This window comes from Microtus pennsylvanicus, chromosome 14, assembly GCF_037038515.1.
Source record: "Microtus pennsylvanicus isolate mMicPen1 chromosome 14, mMicPen1.hap1, whole genome shotgun sequence".
NCBI lineage: Eukaryota > Metazoa > Chordata > Mammalia > Rodentia > Cricetidae > Microtus > Microtus pennsylvanicus.
The window spans coordinates 2,972,424-2,994,657 of record NC_134592.1 but is presented as its reverse complement, the minus strand read 5'-3'; the positions used below and the strand labels follow the sequence as shown (position 1 = coordinate 2,994,657).

Sequence of the window (22,234 nt, the reverse complement as noted above, 5' to 3'; positions counted from 1 at the left end):
TCTCCTCCACCTAGGATGTCAGTGCTACTCACTCTGTGTAGGTGTCTACAAGCTGTCAGATGTTTCTGATGTTTCCTCTGGACTTTCTCTGGACGTATACAGAGGAGAAGCAGTTGCAACTGCCCACACCCGTCGCCATCTGAGAACCAGTGGTCAGCAAGGGAAGCTGGCATTCGGTGTGGCCAGACTTCCATGATGTCATCCCTAACCTAGAACCAGTGGTCGACAAGGGGAGCTGGCATTCCGTGTGGCCAGGTTTCCACAATAGCAGTCCCCAGCTGAGAACTAGTGGTCAGCAAGGGAAGCTGGCATTCCGTGTAGCAGCCCCACCTCACATTGTGTTGGTTGTTGGGATCCCCGCTAATGCCAGCCAGCAAGATGACCTCACCCCACAGGTAGTCACAGCAGTGCCAGCTGATGCCCGTAACCCAGTCTTTTTATGCACGGTTGTTATTTCCATTGATAAAACAACCCATTGTAAATGACCATTGTAATCATATGACAGGGAGGCCATTGCAGAGTGATGGCCACAAGTCATTCAGAAGCTGAGCACTGGGGGGCACTTCTGGCTTGCACATTTCCCTCTTTGTTCAGATAGATGTTTCTTCATATTAGAAAAGTGTGAAAGCCCAGAACTCATTATTTTCTGTGAGCATTTAAACGAGGAGAAAGCTGAGTCATCTCTCTAATGAGCGGCGTCTGCACAAAGCACAGAAGTGTGGCAGCTATCCAGGCTGCCGTGGGGTGCCACAGTCAGCCAGGAACTTGAGGCTCCTCCCCCCCCCCAGGTGACAGGCTCTCCCAGTAGCAATTTAAACTAGCCACTGGCTGTGTTTCAACATGCAACCAAATTCCAATGAATTGTCCACAAATCATGTTCCCCCTCCCTATATATCTATCCTGGAAAATCTGACTCCAGCATAGACAGAATTCTGAATTTATTCTCTTTGAGTCTGCTGAACTGATTACCTCATAACAGAAGCCATAGGGAACAGAATTTCCCTACTTCTCCAAACCACCATGACCAGGAGCCACTCTGACACGTGTTGAGCATACTGATAACTAAATCCATGCAATCACTGTTCCTGCATTGTTAGTGGGGTGCCCACCTTCTTGCTTTATTGATAAGAGTAGTATCTACCTTGAGTCCTTTCAGAGGCAAGGCAGAATACTACCATACTCCAGTTTTACCCATAGAGCACGGTGACAGCCCACTTTGCATGCCACCAAAGAGGGTCAAACTGAGGTCCATCGCTTGCTGATACCATTAACTAACCTATTTTAGAAACATTTTGAGAATGTATTTAATATAAGGGAACTATGATGGGCTCTGAGCTATAAAGATGACTCCACCCTTTAGAATTTTCACTCGTTTGATAAAAGAAACAAACGAAACTGTAGTTGAAACGGAGAAGTATGATGATTGAATCAATGCTCCATACGAAGGACAGGAAGCGGGACAGGAAGGTGGACCATGGGTATCCTGAACAACGGTGATCAGAAAAAGAGCTGGAGGTCACCTTAGAGTCTCTCTGTGGTCTAGGAACCTCCACCACCACTCATAGCGTGGGTCGTTAGGTGAGCTGCCGCTCTGCCATTTCCAACATCCCACAAATTACAAATTGGAACAAAAGTAAAACCTCCAGAATAGAGAAAGGAGCTTCTTGGGGGGCTCCCAGGAGGAACTGTTACATGTAGAGATTGGTCAAGAGCTAGCTGTATCAGAAGAGAATGTGCAGGACCCTCATACAGAGGACCAGAGAAATCCAACCAGGACTCCACAGTGTTTGTGAGTGCAACACAGACATTCAGACCAGGGCAGCTTGGAGAGGTTAGAAAGAGCAGAGTGGACAGGAAGGAAGGCCTGGTCAACACAGACTGGCAATGTCAAAGAGAACAGAGTGGATAAGAAGGAAGGCCTGGACAACACAGACTGGCAATGTCAGAGAGAACAGAGTGGATGGGAAGGAAGGCCTGGTTAACACAGACTGGCAATGTCAGAGAGAACAGAGTGGATGGGAAGGAAGGCCTGGTCAACACAGACTGGCAATGTCAGAGAGAACAGAGTGGATGGGAAGGAAGGCCTGGTTAACACAGACTGGCAATGTGAGGCTGACGGAGCTCCCACATCTGTGAAGACTGGCTAATATGTAGAAGTCTGACCCCATGTGTTGGTGGCATGGAGGACCTGGAACTCCAAAATGTCTTACAAAGTTGGACATGTATTTCCCTGGGTCCTAGTTGCTCCATCTCCTCCCATGCTAAATGAAAGCAAATGTCCATTTAAAATGTACACAGGAATTCCCTTGGCAAACTTAGTGACAGGAAACAGAAGTCTAGTTAGCTAAAGTGAGCAGGTGAGTGTGGAACAGGCCCTTGACAGTGACTCACACACAGAGGTAACAGCATGCCGCGTGGATGGGGAGACGAAGCAGTGGGTAACAGGAGCAGATCATGGCTGCCGGGGCACTTCTGCACTGGCAGAGAGCCCCTTGTGACAGTTGTTCATGGGGAAAGGTGAAAGGAAAAGTAACCCAACGCAAAATGTGTAAAAATTTTGAACAAGTACTTTATTAGGAAAAAAAATATACAAAGGGCCAATGCAGGCTTCAAAGGTTGCTCTTGCAGAGGACCCCAGGTTCAGCTGCCAGTACCCACATGGTAACTCAAAACTATTCAACAGTTCAGTTCCAAGGGATCCAGTACTCTATTTTGACCTCCACAGGCAGCAGGAATGTGTGTGGTGCACACACATGTAGCAGACACTCATGCATACACGTAAAAAAAAACCAAATCTTTTAAAGACTGTTCAGTTCAAGATCTACCACTTCCTGTCCACTGGCCTGGCTAGAAGGGAGACGAGGCAGAGGCACTCTGGGCATTTATGGGGAGATAATGATGGACGGATATAATCACAATGTGTTGTACAGATATATAAAATATTCAAAGGATAGCTGTAAAATACAAAAATTGTGAAGTCACCTCTGGCAAGGATGTGGAATAAGGGACAATTCCATATTCTCAAGAGTAACAACTGTTACAGCCCTGGCCTGGTGGTTTTTTCTTGGGAGGGTTTCTGCTCTGTATGTACATAGAGTCTCATACTGTAGGCTGAGCGTAGCGGCATGTGCCTGTGATCTCAGCACTTGGAAACTGGAGACAGGAGAATCAGAAGGATCAAGACCTTATCTCTCAGCCGGGCGGTGGTGGCGTACACCTTTAATCCAAGCACTTGGGAGGCAGAGGCAGGCAGATCTCTGTGAGTTCGAGACCAGCCTGGTCTACAAGAGCTAGTTCCAGGACAGGCTCCAAAGCCACAGAGAAACCCTGTCTCGAAAAACCAAAAAAAAAAAAAAAAAGACCTTCTCTCTCTCTCTCTCTCTCTCTCTCTCTCTCTCTCTCTCTCTCTCTCTCTCTCTCTTCCTCCCCCTCTTCCCCTACTCTCTCTCTCCCCTTTCTGTGTGTGTGTGTGTGTGCGCGCGTGTGCACGCGCGAGACTTGTGCCTCACTCATATTTACAGAATGTTACCTAGCTAGAGATAACATGACCATCTACGACAGGCCTGCTTTGCAGCCAGCCATGTGTGAAGAGGTGTCTCCTGGGAAGAAGTGTGTGGGTGCAGAGCCTCTGTCTTTTTTGTCAGCATAGAGCTGAGGATGGAGGGCAGTTTGCATTACACGCATGTCTAATGTTCATTTGATTTTTATTTTAAAAACCGCTCCTGCTCTCATTCCCTGACTGTTGGCAGGAAGCCAGGCTCTGTGGAGGCTGTCCGCAAGGTAGCTGATGTCCTCGCACACTGGGGGAGCTGTCTCCAGTCTGGGTGCTGTCCTTGCACACTGGGGGAGCTGTCTCCAGTCTGGGGGTGCTGTCCTCGCATACTGGGGGAGCTGTCTCCAGTCTGGGTGCTGTCCTTGCACACTGGGGGAGCTGTCTCCAGTCTGGGGGTGCTGTCCTCGCACACTGGGGGAGCTGTCTCCAGTCTGGGGGTGCTGTCCTCGCACACTGGGGGAGCTGTCTCCAGCTATCCTCACACTTGGTCTGGCCGCAGACCAAGGTGCTGCCTTATAACTCTCAGGAGCTGTTATGGGGCTGGGTACTGTCTTCAGTTCACACAGCGGTGCCTAACGCAGTCAGGGGTTCAGATCCAACAATTCTGAGTCCCTTACATCCTGCTGGCTACCAATTGCCTACCCTCCACAAACACCCGAGAGACAGCAAGCTCTCTGCACATGCATCCCATTACAGAAAATTGGAAGTGCTCGCGGGCCAGTAACCTACTCACATGCCTCCCATGGTGTAGCGAGGAGGGCCAGAGGTGTGCTGTGACAGCCATTGGGTGTTTCTGGGGACCTGTGTAGCCCTGTTGAGATACTTTTCTTCCAGGCCTTTACCTCCCTGCTGTCACCTCTGGGTGGGCAGCTGAGTTCCTCCCACTGATGGCAAGCATGGCTGACCTGCTGGAAGAGGAGGCCAGCAGTAAAAACCAGTGAAATGTCTACCTTTAGATGAGAGTGGGCATGGACTTTCAGAGCAGAATGGCCACAGACCAAGAGGGCCACTTTCAAACAGTTACTTACGAATAGAACTGAATCCAGAGTCCTGGAACTCTTGTCAGGCCTGACTTCCTCAACTGAAGTCACCAAACTCCACTTTCAAATCACCGGATCCCTCACGTCATGCCAGGCTAGCAGAGGAGAGTTTGTCTATATGCAGCAAGACCCTGCTAGCCCCAGCTCTGCCAACTCTCACTAAAATGTCTCATCTGCTTATCTCTGGGGTGAGGTAATTGCTTCTCATGGGAAGACAGAAGAGGATTAGGAAGAGTGAAAGCAGGAGGCCCGGGGAAGCCAGGCAGTTGTATAGCAAAGCCAGGCGCTTTGTGCTTATTCTTCTCCCACCGTCTCTGACTGTCAAGTGAGTCAGGCAGGAACTCTGCCCCATTCCAGGCTTCCCTGTCCTTAGCCTGGTAGGAGGCTAGAGGAGCTGCTGGCGGAGAAGACGTGTGAGTTAGACGTGGCAGAGTCGCTGGGATGGCAGAGAGGACATTGAGAGTGACCACATCTGTGCCATTCACTGCTTTCTTTTGGAAGGCTCCTAAGCTCACTGATGGGGAGTCATCTGCACAGGCCCCCAGCAGCACCTACACTGGACCACTGACTATATCAGAGATCCTCATGATTTTGTGAACTGTAAACACCATGGACATTGGTTTCTCCTAACAGGAGCCTGTCATCTCCACCACAAGTACAAATACAAAGAATACTTCTTCCCTTCCCCGAGGGCAGCAGTGCAGCATCTGTGAGGACCTAGGAAAGCCTACTTAGCCTCATAGACTCCATTTTGAAAAAAAGGCCTCCATTTTAAGACATCTCGTAACCAGGGGTTGAACTCAGTTCCAGAAAAAAAAAACAGCCTAAACACAGCCAATCAGAAGACAGGACAATAACTTCACAGGGTCCAGATGTTCCTGCAGATGTTCTGTCAGCAGTTTGTGGTTCTGCACCAGCAGCCTGACCAATCACCTTGCCCCATCCCCTCATCCAATACCGGAACTCCCTGCTTGTGTTTGTTTTTTCCTTTAAAAACTCACCTTGAGTTCGGGGCTGCGTCACCTCCATCCACTGTGTTGGAATGTTGGGTTGTGGACCAAGCTCAAGCAACAGAGACCCTTGTGTGTTTGCAACAGAGACCCTTGTGTGTTTGCATCAGAAACAAGCTCCTTGGTAGTCTCATTGGGGGCTCACGCAACACAGGCCTAACACATCCTGGTGACTTCATACAGCTAGGAAGAACTGCTCACAGTTGGCCACACAAAGCATGAACCCTCTTGGAAACTGACATCACTAGATGTTGAGATATAGATTAAGAGACCTAGAAAGACAGATACAGAGAGACAGAGGCATAGGAGAGAGGTAGACATAAAAATATCGAGACACAGAAAAACAAACACAAAGGCAGAGAGAGCAAGGCAGAGAAAGAGACAGACAGAGATATACATACATAAAGATACACAGAGACTGGAGACACAGAAGGGTAGAGAGAGAAACACAGAGACAGAGCAGAGAGATGGAAAGAAAAAAAAGAGACACAAAGATCTGTAACAAACTGACAGAGAGAACAAAAATACCTTCCTCTATTATTCCCATGGCTAAGGCCTTATGCCACTGGTCAGTGTCTTTCTAGCTGGTACCTCCCTGCTTTCCCTTGGCAACCAGCAATCCAGTGTGTCATGCTATGAGGCCATCTCATTAAGGAGCCTTCTAGCCCACCCCCACCTGCACTGTTTTGTCAGGCCTGTGGCAACATCTTGATCAACATGACTGTCAACACTGCCTTTGGGCACACTGGAGAAGATGTGTGTGATGTGTTCAATAATGTCCCGATTTGAATGTACTGCTTTGATTTGGATTCTTGGCATATGAGAATATCTGACGAGCTGGGTGGCCAGTTTGTAGATGAGTCTTGTCTAAGTAGAGTGTCCGGTGGGAGTTCTAGGACCTCCAGACCTTCCTGTCAGTCTGAACAACAGCTGTGCCGACAGACACAGGGCAGGGGAACAAGAGAGGTACTCTGATCTAAGAAGCAGGCCTGACTTTGCCTCTGGCACTGTAGCCAGCAAACCTAATAGCAAGGGAGCTGCTCTCTTGATCACCTGGGCAGATGGGCATATGAGGCAGGCTTCCGCTCCATGAAGTTGTTCTGACTTGTTCCATGGAATGCAATCACTTCATCAAAGAGTATTGTTCTTCTCAACCTCTCTATACTGTAATTCTAATTAGCGATTGATTTCTGTGACCCTTTTTGATTCTTTGTTGATCTGCAAGCTGTTTGAGTACAGGGCCACGTTAGAATGACTCTTTCCACTGGAATGTCGTTAGAAGTTGAACATGCAGTGGCTATTGCAATGCTGCTGCTAATGATAGGTCTACTGCTGAGTGCAGGGATGCTGATGGGGATGAGGATGTGCTGAGAGAGGCAGTGATGCTCACAGGTAGGATGCTGTAGATGATGGGGTACTGCTGTTGTAGATGCTGCTGATGGTTATACTTGTATATTATTTGTATTTTAATAAATAAATCTTGCCTGAAGAATATAGGCAAAATTAAAGCTACAAGAGGTCAGGTAATGGTGAATGGTGACACATACCTTTAATCCCAGAATTTAGAAGACAGAGGCAGAGGGATCTCTGTGAGTTCAAGGCCACCCTGGGATACACAAGATCAATGAAGAACAAATCTAAATGGTGGTGGCCTACATATATAATTATAGTAGTAGAAATCATGCCTTCAATCCCAGACCTAGAGGGAATATAAAATGGGAGGAGAGAGAAGCTTAGTCTGCAGTCTCCCAGCCTTGGTAGAGGTAGGACTTCTGTAGTGGCTTGGCTGATTTGCTTTTCTGGTTTTCAGGTTTAATCCCAATATCTATCTCTGGGATTTTATTATTCATGCTACAAATAGTACAGATGTTGTTTATGGTGTAGATGCTGCTGCTGCTATATACGCTGCTGATAATGAGGATACTGCTGCTTCTGTATATACTGCTGATTGTTAAGAGCTGCATTATTTATGTTTTAATAAGTTAAGCTGCCTGAAAATCAGTGCAAAACAGTCAAACTATTCAAAGCCATACAAACCAGGCAGTGGTGGCACACGCCTTTAATCCCAGCACCAGAGCGGAATAAAAAAACAGAAGATAGGTCTCAGATCAGTCCTAATCTGAGAGTTTATGGAGCATGGATTGCCCATTTTTGGTCTGAGTATGAGGCAAGAACCAGTCACTGACTACTTTGATTTTCTAATCTTCAAGTTGAATCCCAATATCTGTCTCTTAATTTTAATTATTCGTGATACATTGGTGCCCACGTTTGAAGTAAAAATTCATGAGCAAGACATTTGCCTGTGACTTTACAGCCACTGGCTTAGGCCAGAATTACACATGGCTGGAGTCACTGCTCTACCAGCTCTCCCTGAACGCCCTTCTTGGGTTCCTGGCAAACTAGGTAGCTGGCTGCCTTGAGATCTAGGTAGGTGCTTACTGTTCTGTGCAGCAGCAATAGGCCTCATATCCACAGCAACATCATTGGAGGATGTGGTAATACAACTGGGAATTCTTAAAATGAGGAATTAGTGAAAAGAGAGAGATTTTCCCACATTAAAAATGGGAAACAGTATTACATTGGAGGGATTTGTGTGTCCTATGGTAACACAATGGGCAGTCTGGAAGTGGAATAACTAAATGAGAGAATTTAGATGGGATTTATCTAATGTCAATAGTAAACATTATCAGCCTCAGAATTTTTATTGTATCACTAAAAATGTTGGTAAATCTGAGTGCTATGATAAAGACCTTAGAGAAACTTAGCAAATAGGTCACAGAGCTATTCAAATTCAGACAGAAAAATTTAATGGAGAACCAATTTCAGTGTTACATTATAAGAATAGAGAGGAACAGCCTAGAGTTTTCTTCCTTTCTTTTTTCTTTTAATTTATTTCTTTTTTAATTTTATTTTTTAAAAGAAAACAAACAATCTCAGTTCCCACTCCCTCTCCTCCTCCTATTCCCTCCATCTTCCCCCCCCAACCACACCCCCATCCACTCCTCAGAGAGGGAAGGGTCCAAGGTCCAAGGCCTTCCCTGCTATTTCTAGGCTGAGCATGGTATCCATCGAAAGAGAATGGGCTTCCAAAAAGCCAGTACAAACAGTAGAGATAAATCCTGGTGCCACTGCCAGTGGCTTTGCAGTCTGTCACAGCCACACAATTGTCACCCACCTTCAGAGGGAATAGTTTGGACCTATGCTGGTTCCTCCCCTGTCTGGCTGGAGTTGGTGAGCTCCCATTAGCTCAGGTAAGCTGTTTCAGTGGGTGTCCCCATCATGGTCTTGACCTCTTTGATCATATTCCCACTCCTCCCACTCTTCAGCTGGACTTTGGGAGCTCAGCCCAGGGCTCTGCTGCAGGTCTCTGTCTCTGTTTCCATCAGTTGCTGTATGAAGGATCTATAGTGACATTTAATATATTAATCAATCTGACTACAGGGCAAGGCCAGTTCAGGCACCCTCTCCTCTATTGCTTAGGGTCTTAGCTGAAGTCATCCTTGTGAATTCCTGGAAATTTCTGTAGTGTGAGGTTTCTTGCTAGCCCCATAATGGCTCCCTCAATCAAAATATCTTTCCTTGCTCTCATCTCTGTCCTTCCTCCATCTCAACTATCCCGTTACCTCAAGTTCTCCTTCCCCCTTCCTTTCACCCCTCCTCTTTCCTTGCTGCCCTTCCTATGCCCCCCCCCCCTGCTCATGCTCCCAATTTTGTCAGGTGATCTTGTCTATTTCCCCTTTCCAGGTAGATTGATATATGTTTTTCTTAGGGTTCATCTTATTACTTAGTTCCCTTGGGTCCTGGACTATAGGTTCATTATCCTTTGCTTTACAACTAGTATCCACTTATGAATGAGTACATAAGTGTACATGTTCATCTTTCTTGGTCTTGGTTACCTCTCTCAGGATGGTTTTTTGTAGTTCCATCCATTTGCATGCATGGATGCAAAATATTTCAATGTGTCATTTTTTTCCACTGAGCAGTACTCCATTGTATAAATGTACCATATTTTCTATATCCATTCTTTGGCTAAGGGTCATCTAGGTTGTTTCCAGGTTCTGGCTATTACAAATAATGCTGCTATGAACATAGTTGAACAAATGTACTTCTAGTGTTATTGAGCATCCTTTGGGTATATGCCCAATAGTGGTATTAATGGGTCCTGAGGTAGGTTGATTTCCAATTTTCTGAAAAAACAAAACAAAATGCCATAATGATTTTCAAAGTGGTTGTACAAGTGTGCATTGGAGGAGTTTTCCCCTTACTCCACATTCCATAAGCTGTCAGTGGTGTTTTTGATTTTAGCCATTTGGACTGGTGTAAGACGGTATCTCAGATTTGTTTTGACTTGCATTTCCCTGATGGCTAAGGATGTTGAACATTTCCTTAAGTGTCTTTCAACCATTTAAAAAATGGGGTACAAAACTAAATAGGAAATTCTCAACAGGAGAATCTCAAATGGTTGATGACTGCTTCTATTTCCTTGTAGGTTATAGCTCTACTTAAATTGTTCACCTGTTCTTGATTTAATTTTGGTATATGGTACCTCTCCAGAAAATTGTCCATTTCTTTTATATTTTCTAATTCTGTGGAATGCAGGTTTTTAAAATATGACCTAATGATTCTCTGGATTTCCTTGGTTTCTATTGTTATGTCCCCCTTTTTATTTCTGATTTTGTTAATCTGGATGTTCTCTTTCTGCCTTTTGATTAGTTTGGATAAAAGTTTAGCTATGCTGTTGATTTTCTCAAAGAACCAGCCCTTTGTTTCATTGATTCTTTGTATTCTCTTTTTTCCTCCTTTATTGATTTCAGCCCTTAATTTGATCATTTATTACTCCTACTGGGTGAGTCTGCTTCTTTTTGTTCTAGAGCTTTCAGGTGTGCTGTTAAGTCACTAGTGTGAGATTTCTCCACTTACTTTATGTAGGTACTTAGTGCAATGAACTTTCCTCTTAGTACCGCTTTTATTGTGTCCCATAGGTTTGGGTACATTGTACCTTTATTTTCATTGAATTCTAGAAAATATTTAATTTTTTTCTTTATTTCTTCCTTGACCCAGGGGTGTTTCAATTGAGCACTGTTCTATTTTCATGAGTTTGTAGTCTTTCTGCAATTAGTGTTGCTGTTAAATTCTAACTTTAAACCATGGTGATTAAGTAAGATACAGGGGATTATTTGTGTTTTTTATCTGTTGCTGTTTGCTTTGTTATTAAATATGTGGTCAGTTTTAGAGAAGGTTCCATGAGGTGCTGAGAAGAAAATATATTTTTTTGTGTTTGGGTGAGGTGTTCTGTAGATGTCTGTTAAGTCCATTTGAGTTATGATATCTATTCTCTTATTTCTCTGTTAAGTTTCTGTCTTGTTGACCTGTCCATTGTGGAGAATAGGGTATTAAAATCTCCTGCTATTAGTGGGTAGGGTTTGAAGCGCAATTTAAACTTTAGTAATTTTTTTTACATATGTGGATACTCTTATATTTGGGGCACAGATGTTCAAGGTTGAGACTTCATCTTGATGGATTGTCCCTGTGATCAGTAGAAAGTGTCCTTCTTCATCTCTTCTGATTGATTTTAGTTTGAAACCAATTTGTTAGATATTAGGATAGCCACACCCACTTGTTTCTTACATCCATTTGATAGGGAAATCTTTTCCCAATATTTTACTCCCAGGTCTCTCTTGAGCTTGAGGTATGTTTCTTCTTTACAGCTGAAGGTTGCATGCTCCTTTTGTATCCATTTTGTTAGCCTGTGTGTTTTTATGGATAAATTGAGTTCATTGCTATTAAGATATATTAATGACCAGTGATTTCTAATTACTGTTATTTTGGGTGGTAGGTTTGTGTGTTTTCATTCTTTGGGATTTGCTGGTATGAAGTTATCTGTTGCCTGTGCTTTTGTGTGTAGAGTTAGCTTCCTTGGGTTGTAGTTTTCCTCCTACTACACTCTGTATGGCTGAATTTGTGGATAGGTATCATTTAAAGTCTGGTTTTGTCATAGAATATCTTGTTTTCTACATCAATGATGAATGAAAGCTTTACTGGGCATAGTAGTCTGGGCTTGCTCCTGTGGTCTCTTAGTGTGTGCAGCACATCTGTCCAGGCTTTCATGGTTTCAATTGAGGAGTCAGGTGTAATTCTAATAGGTCTGCCTTTATATGTTGCGTGATCTTTTTCCTTTCAGCTCTTAATATTCTTTCTTTATTCTGTATGTTTTGTATTTGATTATTATATGGTGAGGAGACTTTTTAAAAAAATTGGTCTAGTCTATTTGGTGTTTTTTAAGCTTCTTGTACCTTCATATGGTTATCCTTCTTTAGGTTGAGAAAGTTTTCTTCTATGAGTCTGTTGAATATATTTTCTGTGCCTTTGAGCTAGAGTTCTTCTCCTTCTTCTGTCCCTATTATTTTAAGGTTTAGTCTTTTCATGGTGTCCCAGATTTCCTAGATGTTTTGGGTTAAGAATTTGTTGGATTTAATGTTTTCTTTGGTTGATGAATCTATTTCTCTATAGTATCTTTAACACCTGAGATTCTCTCTTCCATCTCTTGTATTCTCTTGGTTTTGCTTGCCTCTGTAGCTCCAGTTTGTTTACACAAACTTTTCATATCCAGAATTCCCTTGGTTTTTGTTTTCTTTATTACACCTATTTCAGTCTTCAAGTCTTGAATTGTTTCACCTCTTGGTTGCGTTTTCTTTGAGAGATTTATTGATTTCTTCCATTTTTTGTTTGTCTTTTTCTCCATTTCTTTAATGGAATTTTTCATTTTCTCTTTAAAGGTCTCCATTATCCTCATAATGTTACATTTAAAATTGTTTTCTTGCATTGGCGCCTATCTTTCTCTTCCTCCAATTGGTGCTATAGTGTATTTGTATCTTGGTTCAATCCTTGAAGTGGCTACTGGTGTCTTTCGGGACTGTTCTTGTTCTGCTCTATACTGTTACTGTCTGTGTCTCAGGGATCCACTGAAGTTTCTCTTGGCCTGCTCTCAAGTCCACTTTCTTGTTCTGCTCTGTTAGTTTATACTGTGCAGTCACAGCCTGTGCTTCAGGTTTATTCTCCTGGTCCTCTCTCTTAGCCCTCTCTGTGTAGTTGCAGCTTGTGTTTCTGACTTTCACTGAGGTTGCAGGTGGGAGGGATAAGAGGATTTGGGTGTAGAGTATAACTTGTAGCTTGCAGGGTCCGATGGATGGGGTGGGAGCCTTGGAGTAGCCTGCCTATAGGAAGCTTGCCTGCTTGCTGGCTAGAGAAGTTGAGGCAGGTGGGGAGGGACCTAGGGTTTTGTCCTGGTATGGAGGACCTAAAGAGTGGGTATCCCACCGGCTGAATGATCACTCACCTCTTGGGCCTCTCTGTGAATTTGCAGTGTTTCAGAGTTCCACTGAGGTTGGACTTGATAGGAGGGTTTGGGGGTGGAGTGGGATTTGTGGCTTGCATGGTCCAATGGATGGGTGGGGGCATTGGAGCAGACTACCTCCAGCCTAAGCCTTTCAAACAACCAGTCGTAATATATCCAGTAACCATACAGAAATCGTCAAATGATAGAGAAAGAGCTGAATGGACTCCTGTGCTAATGTTTGATTTAAGAATTTTCAAGGATACAATAATCTCAGATGCAGTGGATTCATCTTTTATGAAGCAAATATTAAACTTGTAGTCAGTTTGTAATAGACTTACCCATAATGACTGGATAAAGTTGGGTAAAGCTGTTTTAGAGCTTGGTCCACAATTACAATGGAGTAGCTGATTGAGAAATGATGGGGTAATGATAGAGGTATGGAAATCTCAAGATCAAATTCATGGAAAAGAAAATTATGTTGCTATAGAAAAGCAATCTCTGTATTATAGTCACATCCTGGCTTTATGCTCTGCAGCAGGTTTGAGTACTTGGGATAGAATTGTAGAAGTAGGAAAGAAGACTAAAGTCATACAGGGCCCAAAAGTAACCTTCATGAATTTCTTAAAAAGATTGACTTCCACAGTAAATAGAATGATACCAAATGCATAAGTTAGACAAATAATAATTGAACCACTGGCTTTTAAAAATGTCAATTCTCTATGCAAAAAGATAATTAGGGTATTAAAGGCAAGATCAGCACCTTTGGAGGAATGGATTTGAGCTACAACTAACATAGAATCTCATGACCATGATGATGCATGGATAGAGGAGTTGATTTCCAAAGGTTTGAGGAAAAATCAAAATGTCAAATGTTATACTTGTGACAAACAAGGCCACCTTAAAAGGGATTTTAAATAAGGCATTATAGAAACAATGCTTTTTGCTAAGAATAATCCGTTCAGAATGCCCCTCCATTATGCAGAAAGTGTAGCAAAGGCAGGCATTGGACTAATGAATGTAGGAAAATTCATGCTAATCCATTGCTGTCAAGAAACTCCATGAGGGTCCTCTTGCAGGCCCCTATGACAAATCCAGTTTAGTTGTTTCCTGCTATCATAGAGGAAACTTCTTCCCAGAGCAATTAAAAAAACTAATACCTATTGTAAGAAACCATACTACTTTGGATAATATAACAGTTATGGGAGAACATAAAAATCAGGAGAAACCATAAAACAAGTATTTTGACAAGCTTCTGCAAATGAATAAAGATGAAAAATAAAAATATGAACAAATGACATTGTTATTGAAGGTCTGTTAGACACCAGTGCAGATGTAACAATAACTTTATCAGAATCTTGGCAACAAAATTTGCCTCTTCAGGATGTAAATGTTTCAATTTTTAGGGATCAGAACATTATCTCAGGTAAAGCAGAGTACAAAATGTGTCAAATATATAGGGCCAAAAGGAATATTAAAACCATATGTGGCTAATGTAGCAATGATTTTGTGGGGATGTGATTTGATACATCAATGGAATACTCAGATTAACATTCCCACAATCTTAGAAACAAACAATAAATTAATGTGTGTTTCTAGGAAAAAAATAATACAAGGTTTTATAAAGAACAGTCACTGATGGTTCAGGTTGTACAATAACAGCTGCTGATATTTCAAAGGCACCAACAGCCTTTCCTTTAAAATTATTTACAGACAAACCTATAGGGGTTAAGCAATGGCCTTAAGCAATATAGAAACTGCATGCTTTAGAACAGCTGGTACAGAAGCAACTAGATACTAAGAATATTGAAGAATCAACCAGCCCTTGGAATTCTTCTCTGTTGTTAAAAAGAAATCTGGAACATGGGAATGGTAACACATCTAAGAGCTGTTAATAAGGTGATTGAGCTGATGGGCTCACTACAGTCTGGAATTCATTTGCCTTTTCTATTGCCTAAAGAATGACCTCTTGAATCTAAAATGTCTGAAAGACACTTAAGGAAATGCTCAACATCTTTAGCCATCAGAGAAATGCAAATTAAAACAACTCTGAGAGTACATCTTAAACCTGTAAGAATGGCCAAGATAAAAATCACTGATGACAGCTTATACTGGAGAGGTTGTGGGTGAAGGGACTGCTCCTACATTGCTGGTGGGAGTGAAAACTGGTACAGCCCCTTTGGATATCAGTATGACAATTCTCAAAAAATTAGGAAACAATCTTCCTAAGACCCAGCAATACGGCTTTTGGCTATATACCCAAAGGATACTCAATTGTACCATAAGGACATATGCTAACCTATGTTCATAGCAGCATTGTTTGTCATAGTCAGAAGCTGGAAACAATCTAAATGCCCCTCAACTGAAGAATGGATTAAGAAAATTTTGTACATTTATACAATAGAATACTACAAAGCATAAGAAAATAATAACATCTTGAAATTTGCAGGCAAATGGATAGATCTAGAAAACATCATATTGAGTTAGGTAACCCAGACCCAGAAAGACAAATATCATACTTACTCACTCATAAGTAACTTTTAGACATAAAGCAAAGAAACCAGCCTACAACTCACAATCCCAGAGAACCTAAACTACAATGAGTACCCTAAGAGAGACATACATGGATCTAATCTGATTGGGAAGTAGAAAAAGACAAGATCTCCTAAATAAATTAGGAGCATGGGGACCATAGGAGACTGTTGAAGAGGAGGGGAGAGGAAGAGAAGGGAGCAGAGAAAAATGTATAGCTAAATAAAATCAATAAAAAAGAACAGCCTCTTAATAGTTATTGATTTAAAAGATTGCTTCTTCGCTATAGCTTTACAAGAAAAAGAAAAAGAAAAATATACCTTCACAGTGCCTACTTATAATAATTCTCAGTCTGCTAAAAGATATCAATGGAATGAGTAAATTTCCATGGGGAATGTTAAATAGCCTCACCGTGTACTAATATTTTGTAAGTCAGTCATTGGAAATGATATATAAACCATTTGCTGAAGCTATAGTTTACCATTACATGGATGACATTTTACTATCGGATTCAAATATAGACACTTTAAAAGGAATGTTTGAAAAAATAAAGAAAATTTTATTTGTTGTGGACTAAAAATATCACCTGAAAAAATACAGAGAGGAGCTTCCATTAATTATTTAGGTTATAAGATAGGTTTACAAATAATTAGATCCCAAAGGTGCAAATTAGGAGAGATCAATTGTAGACTCTTAATGATTTCCAAAGATTGCTAGGAGACACTTCCCATATATGGGGCACTATTGGGATAGGCTCTGATGACCTGATTAATTTAAACAAAACCTTAGATGGTGACAAAGACTTAAATAGTCCCAAGAAATTATTGGGTTAAGGAGAGAGAATTGGCTTTGTTTAAAGAGAAATTACAGAAGGCACATGTGGAATGTGTAAATCTGAATCTTAGCTGCATTCTTGTCCTACTACTTTCCAAACCTTCCCCTACAGGAATTTTAATGCAGAGGGAGGACAGTACCCTAGAATGTATCTTTTAACCACATAAACCTAGTAAAAAATTAAAAACTTATGTGGTAAAGGTCTGTGAGTTAATTCTAAAAGGAAAATTGAGACTTTGTCAATAAGCAGGAATAGATCTAGCAGAAATTACAATACCTATTAGTAGTTTTGGAGTTGGGGTGTGACTATTTCCTTCTCTAAACCCAAATGTTCTTATTAAAGTGAAATCCAAAATCTCTGTCTTATGTCAGAAGAATTACCTGATATTGGACAGAAGTAAAACAAAAATTTAAAGACTGTTGTATTGCCACTAATCTTTTAATCCTTTCATTTTATATTGACTCTAACAACTTTTCTTATGGTATAAATTTTATGACATATGTTCTAAACTTTTCATTATGATATTAATGATTATATAGAGTAATAATAACTTCCAGAAAAAGGTTTCATCCACCTTCCTGTACATGATTTTGGGTTTGAGTCTCTATCAGCTTTTGGCAGTGAACCATGAACGTACCTGACAGTAACCTTTGAATTCTTCAAAAAAAGGATGGGGCCCTACAATGACTACAATGATGATTCCTCCAGGGCTATGATAACACCATTAAGCTGAAAACACCACCTATAGCTCAACTTTGGACTACAAACTGCTCAGAACAATTTTGAGGTGACTGCCTTAGATGATCCAGCCTAGCCAGGACATTAGATAAGTCATGAACTTTTTCATAGACTGGACAACAAATGATACAGCTACCTCTCCTAGGACTTGACAATTAACCCAAAGTTTTCTTTCCAGGATCCCCTAAAGATATAATGGCCCCAGAGAGCAGGAAGTAAATTTAAGTATACAACACCCACATTCCCAGAGGTGGGATACTTGGTTTTTGAACATTAAATGGTTGTGGATATTTTTCATTGTTTAGAGGTGTTGGTTACAAGTTGTTATTGGTTAAGGCCAGGAGGAACGTTGAACAGAGAATATTAGATTCAGAGTCCTTGTTTTGAGAAGAAAAAAAAAGGGGAATATAATTATAATAGGATAAAAGATACACTACTGAATCTACTCTTAAAACAGAGAAGATATAGATGGATATGATAAGAAAAAAAGCTAGATTATGGAATCTACTTTAAAAAAGCAACTATTGGCTTCAAATGTTTTACATTGGACTTTTGTATATTTTATAAAATGTTGTATATTGATACAAATTTGAGATTAATTTTGTTAGAACGTACTGTTCATACATTTCTACTCTTGTCAAGGTTATTATACCTCTACAACTGATTTAACAATGTAATGCAAATTTCTAGTCTTTGAAACTGATTATTACCAACTGTTTAGGATAGTAAGAAAATGCAGTAATGGACGTAATGGCCAGGGATGCTGTCATGCCCATTCACTTACATGTGATTGGCGTTAAGCCACTCTGGAGGTTGTGTCTGGGTGGGTCTGGAATAGACTTCCTCCTTTGAGTTGCTGAAGAACAAGTCCCCTCCTGCTTTTGACATCAGCCTCTCATTGCCCCTTTGAAGGCAACAGACTTACTATGCCGTTGCATGGGTCCAGGGAGTAGGGTACTGTGGAACCAGCATTTTCTGAGTTTTTCTTGAAGACTCTTATTTGTGCTCTATGTGGGGATGCTCTTTCCTCCTCTTTGCCTTAATTTGAGTCAGATTATAAACACAGAGCAGATTGTCTGTCCCAACCTGCTGCACAGATGTGCTGAGCCTTGTTTCTCTGCCTGGAGCTGTCCAATGCAGGGTGCTAATTAGAGATCCTTTGAGTGGAGCCCAACAGGCTGCATCGGAGTGAGAAGAAGGATGCTGCAGGCACATTAACGAGCATTCGGATATGAGTCCTGGCCTCCGGTGCAGTGACCCGGCCCCGTGTGCAGACACCTGATTTGTGGGGAATGGCTGGAACGGCTGCTCTTGCGGCAGTGTTCTTGCTCCTGTGCTCCCCCCCCCCTTACTTTTTGTCTTCTAAAAGAAGACCAGTTGATTTCAGCTAGTCTTGCACACAGAACTAAATAATTTGAATGATAGCTAGAGTTATATCATTTTGGGAACAATAACAACAGCAGAAGAAGAGTCTAAGAGGTGACAGGGAAACTCTTTTGTCTGAAGAATCAAGACTCAAAAGGTGAAATGATCTGTTAAAGTTCTTACATAGAAGCTGCTCTGGGATCTATAGCCAACATGTTCTGATCCCCAGCTTCCTGTAGAAGAAGTCTGTGCCATGGTGTGGCAAAACAGCTTGGTTGGTGACATTCTTCCTGCAAAAACATAAGAACCTGAATCTGTATGCCTGGCATCCATGTAAAAATGCAGGAATGGTGACACATTCCTGTCATTCCAAAGATGAGTAGGAGGAGATAGGAGCATCCTTGAGGCCTTCTGGCCAGTTAGTCTTGCCAAATTAGTGACTCAAAATACCATAGTGGAGAAAGTAATAAAAGAAGACCCCCAGGCTAAGCTCTGGCCTCCATATACACATGCACATATGTGTATACACACAGAGACATGTTCTCTCCCTCTCTCAAGTAGGATTTAGACAGTGAACAGTCAGGGCTAGGAAAGGAAGAGGCTTCTGACCTTGAGGCCGGCAGTTGGAACCTCTGTTGAAGAAGAGGTGTGTTTGCAGCAAAGCTATCCTCCTGAGCCACAGCAAACACCCACACTGCAGCAATTCCCATATTTCTTTAGAGACGATGAACAAATGGTCGCTCGGCAATAAGATCCCTCACCATCAGCAGCCACCAGAGGAATGCAAGCAAAGCGAAAGAATAAACAAAACAAACAGAAGGTGGTGATACCCTACCTCCCAGACACAAGTGCGGCTGGTATAAGTAACTATGAGGGCAATGTGAGGACAATGTTGAAGAGAAACTGCTCTATTCTTTGTTTGGTAGGGCTGCAAAACAAGCTGGCAGCTCCTGAAATATTAAATATTTTGAGTGATAATATGACCCTATGAATTAATCTATTAGACTTATACCAAGTGAACCAAAATATGTCCATTTCCCAGACTTGGCAGCTTACAGTGATCTAACAGCATTATTCAAAGCAACCCAGAGTGGAAGACTGCCTGGGTGTCCTTCATCTGGTCCGTGATACATTAGAATATGGTAACGTTGTATAGAGGAGGCTCACTCAGCCCTGAGGAGGATGGGGATCTTGGCATGAGCTACAAAGTGGGCCATATGCAAATGGCCACATTCCATGAGGGTCCATTTACAGAAACATCTGCAGAGGAACATGCTCTCAGATGCAGAAAGTAAAACTGCGGTTGTCTGGGCTGGTGATAGAGAAATGGGGACCTGCACCATGTTTGGATTGGGCCATGTTCTGGAGTTATTTAGTGGTGAGGTTTGCACATCTGTAAACACATTAAAAATCACAGAACTGTATGATTGCCTGGCCTGGTGCATCTCAAGAGAGCTGCTACTTAAAACCATTGCTGCAGTAACTATAAAGCATGGGGCTGGGCCAATCAACAATGCTCATATGTCAGAGATGCTAGGTGCCACTGGGCCATGAGGATGGAGCCCAGACGCCCTGAGCACAGGCTGATGGATATCTAACTCTTACCTTGTCTCATCTTCTCCTCTAGGGTGAGGACTCTTTCCCTGATAACATCCTGACCTATGTGGCTCACACTTCGGCACTGACCTATCCTGCAACACAGGTTAAGTATCCTGACAACCTTTTGCGGCCACTTAGCAGGCTCCAGCCAGATGAGCTCAGCCCCAAGGTAGATAGTGATGTGGACAAACAGCAACTGATTGCTGCCCTTGGTGCCTACACTGCCCAGAGGCCTCCCGGAGAAAACGATCCAGGGCCACAGTACCTTCTACATAATCCCGTGAGATCATCGAGACCCTTCTCAGCGCCTGCTGCTTCTCAGAGATGGTCTTTCCCTCCGGGAGACTCCAAAGATTCCCTCAGCATGGGAGATGGTGAGTGTTTGGAGGCCTGCTCTCACTACATTGGCCTTGATGATTTCTTCTTGGAGGGCATTTCCCTTACACACCTCTTATAGGCACATTGTGACAAAAGGATCTTAGATAAACCCAGGGTCCCTATTGGTTAGAAGAATCCTACCACAGGGATACCCACAACATCTGGGGAAGAGGCAAGTGCTCTGGGTATAGATGGCTGGCTTAGCTTCTGCCTCTGAAGGCTGGCCCCAGGGCTGTGCCATCTACACAATAGGAATGCTGTTAGGTATTCCATACCATGTCATTCTGGGCGGCGAAATCCATAACTGACTCAGATATGGTTAAGTGGTTAATCCTCAGGGTGTCCAGTCCAACCCACAATGCAGTGGTGTGTAGTGCAGACCTCAATGCTGCCCTTGTCGGTGCTGTGGTTTTCAGCCTCTGGGTAAGAGTGATGAGCTTTTGTGGCTATCTTCAGGCTGTTGGGGTACCTATGGGCAATGACAGCTTAGGCACTTGCTGGAACCCTGACTGCTCTTCGGGCTGATGGGAGAGGGGGAGTTGATTGGGGGAGGGGGAGGGAAATGGGAGGCGGTGATGGGGAGGAGACAGAAATCTTTAATAAATAAATAAATACAAGAAAAAAATGAAGTTCTGGTAGAATTCTGCTCTGAAAAACAAAAGTTTCCTGGTGGGGTGGGTCACCAAGCCTTTATGGCACGCTCTGGCTTCAGCATCCACATACAGCTCAGGGACTGGAAAGTTTCCCAGTCTCTTGATATGCGGAGCCAATCCTAGGGGGAAAAACACCCCATCCGCAATTCTCTCCTTCAAACATTCAGGGAAATAAGTAATGAGTGTTTGCTATCCCTCTCCCTGCCCCCATTGTGACCCCTAGGCCCCACGAAGGCAGTTGATCACAATCTTCTTTGGTGCTTGTGTTGGACAGCTGCGTCGTTTGCAGAGTGAATGAATGAGTGGACGCATCTGCAAATTATCCCAGTTGTTGCTCACTCAGCCTCCAAAAGCTGTGCTAGCATCAGCCTGGTATTCCACGAGAGCAAATCCCTTCAGAGCTCAATGGTGGTGCCCAACCAAACATTTGGGTCACTCCAGAGAAAGCTTGCTTTGTCAAGAATGCCTAAATAGCAACTAAACACTGTTGAGTTTTTTGCTTTGGCTTACAGGTCCTGGGCTTTGGTCATTAAAGTCACAGATTGCATTTCTTTTATATATGTATATATAATCAGCATATAGTGGGGGAGACAATGCCCCAGTTAGACATTTTATATCACCAAGTGAAGCCTGCAGTGCCAGAAATGGACTACATTCACCTTGGGGATGGAGCTTGGTAAAAGATTATTGGTTGTGTGCCTAACCAACTATTAAAAAAGGAGGGAAGGGAGTGGGATCTGGGATTGGTATGTAAAATGATAAAAGATAGTTGTTGAAGGGAGAGGGCCCACTTGTTCATCCTGTCTGCCCGGCTAGCTTAGCCCCGAAATAACTACACAGAAATTATATTAATTAACCCATTATCTCTAGTCTCTTATTGGCTAACTCTCACATCTTGATTTAACCCATTTCTATTAATCTGTACATCGCCACGTAGCAGTGGCTTACCAGGAAAGATTCATATGTGACCATCCTCCTTTGGTCTCCCTGCCTAGACCTCGTTTCCATGCTGCAGGAAACTCGGATGGGTTTCTTGGTCCTGAACTTTCCTGTGGTGTGTATGAGCCCATACAGTTTGCATCATCCCACCTCATCCCTCCCGCCATGTATTGCTAACTCTTGCCCTTGCTTGCTGCCTTTTAGACATCCTGAACTCTTTTCTTTTCTTGGCCCAACAAGCCAAGAATTTTCTGCTCTA

At 42.7% G+C, this 22,234-nt stretch overlaps 2 protein-coding genes across 2 annotated transcripts in view; both read left to right on the top strand.

The window, feature by feature from the left end:
• The window catches only part of Ptprn2 (protein tyrosine phosphatase receptor type N2), a 707,251-nt gene that overhangs the window by 274,131 nt on the left and 410,886 nt on the right, over positions 1 to 22,234 (top strand). Inside the window, exon 6 of the mRNA XM_075948076.1 lies at positions 20,034 to 20,379. Coding sequence (XP_075804191.1) covers positions 20,034 to 20,379 — 346 coding nt within the window. The remainder of the gene's footprint in view (positions 1 to 20,033; positions 20,380 to 22,234) is intronic.
• Ncapg2 (non-SMC condensin II complex subunit G2) overlaps positions 1 to 22,234 on the top strand; it is a 564,457-nt gene that overhangs the window by 360,707 nt on the left and 181,516 nt on the right. The window lies entirely within an intron of this gene.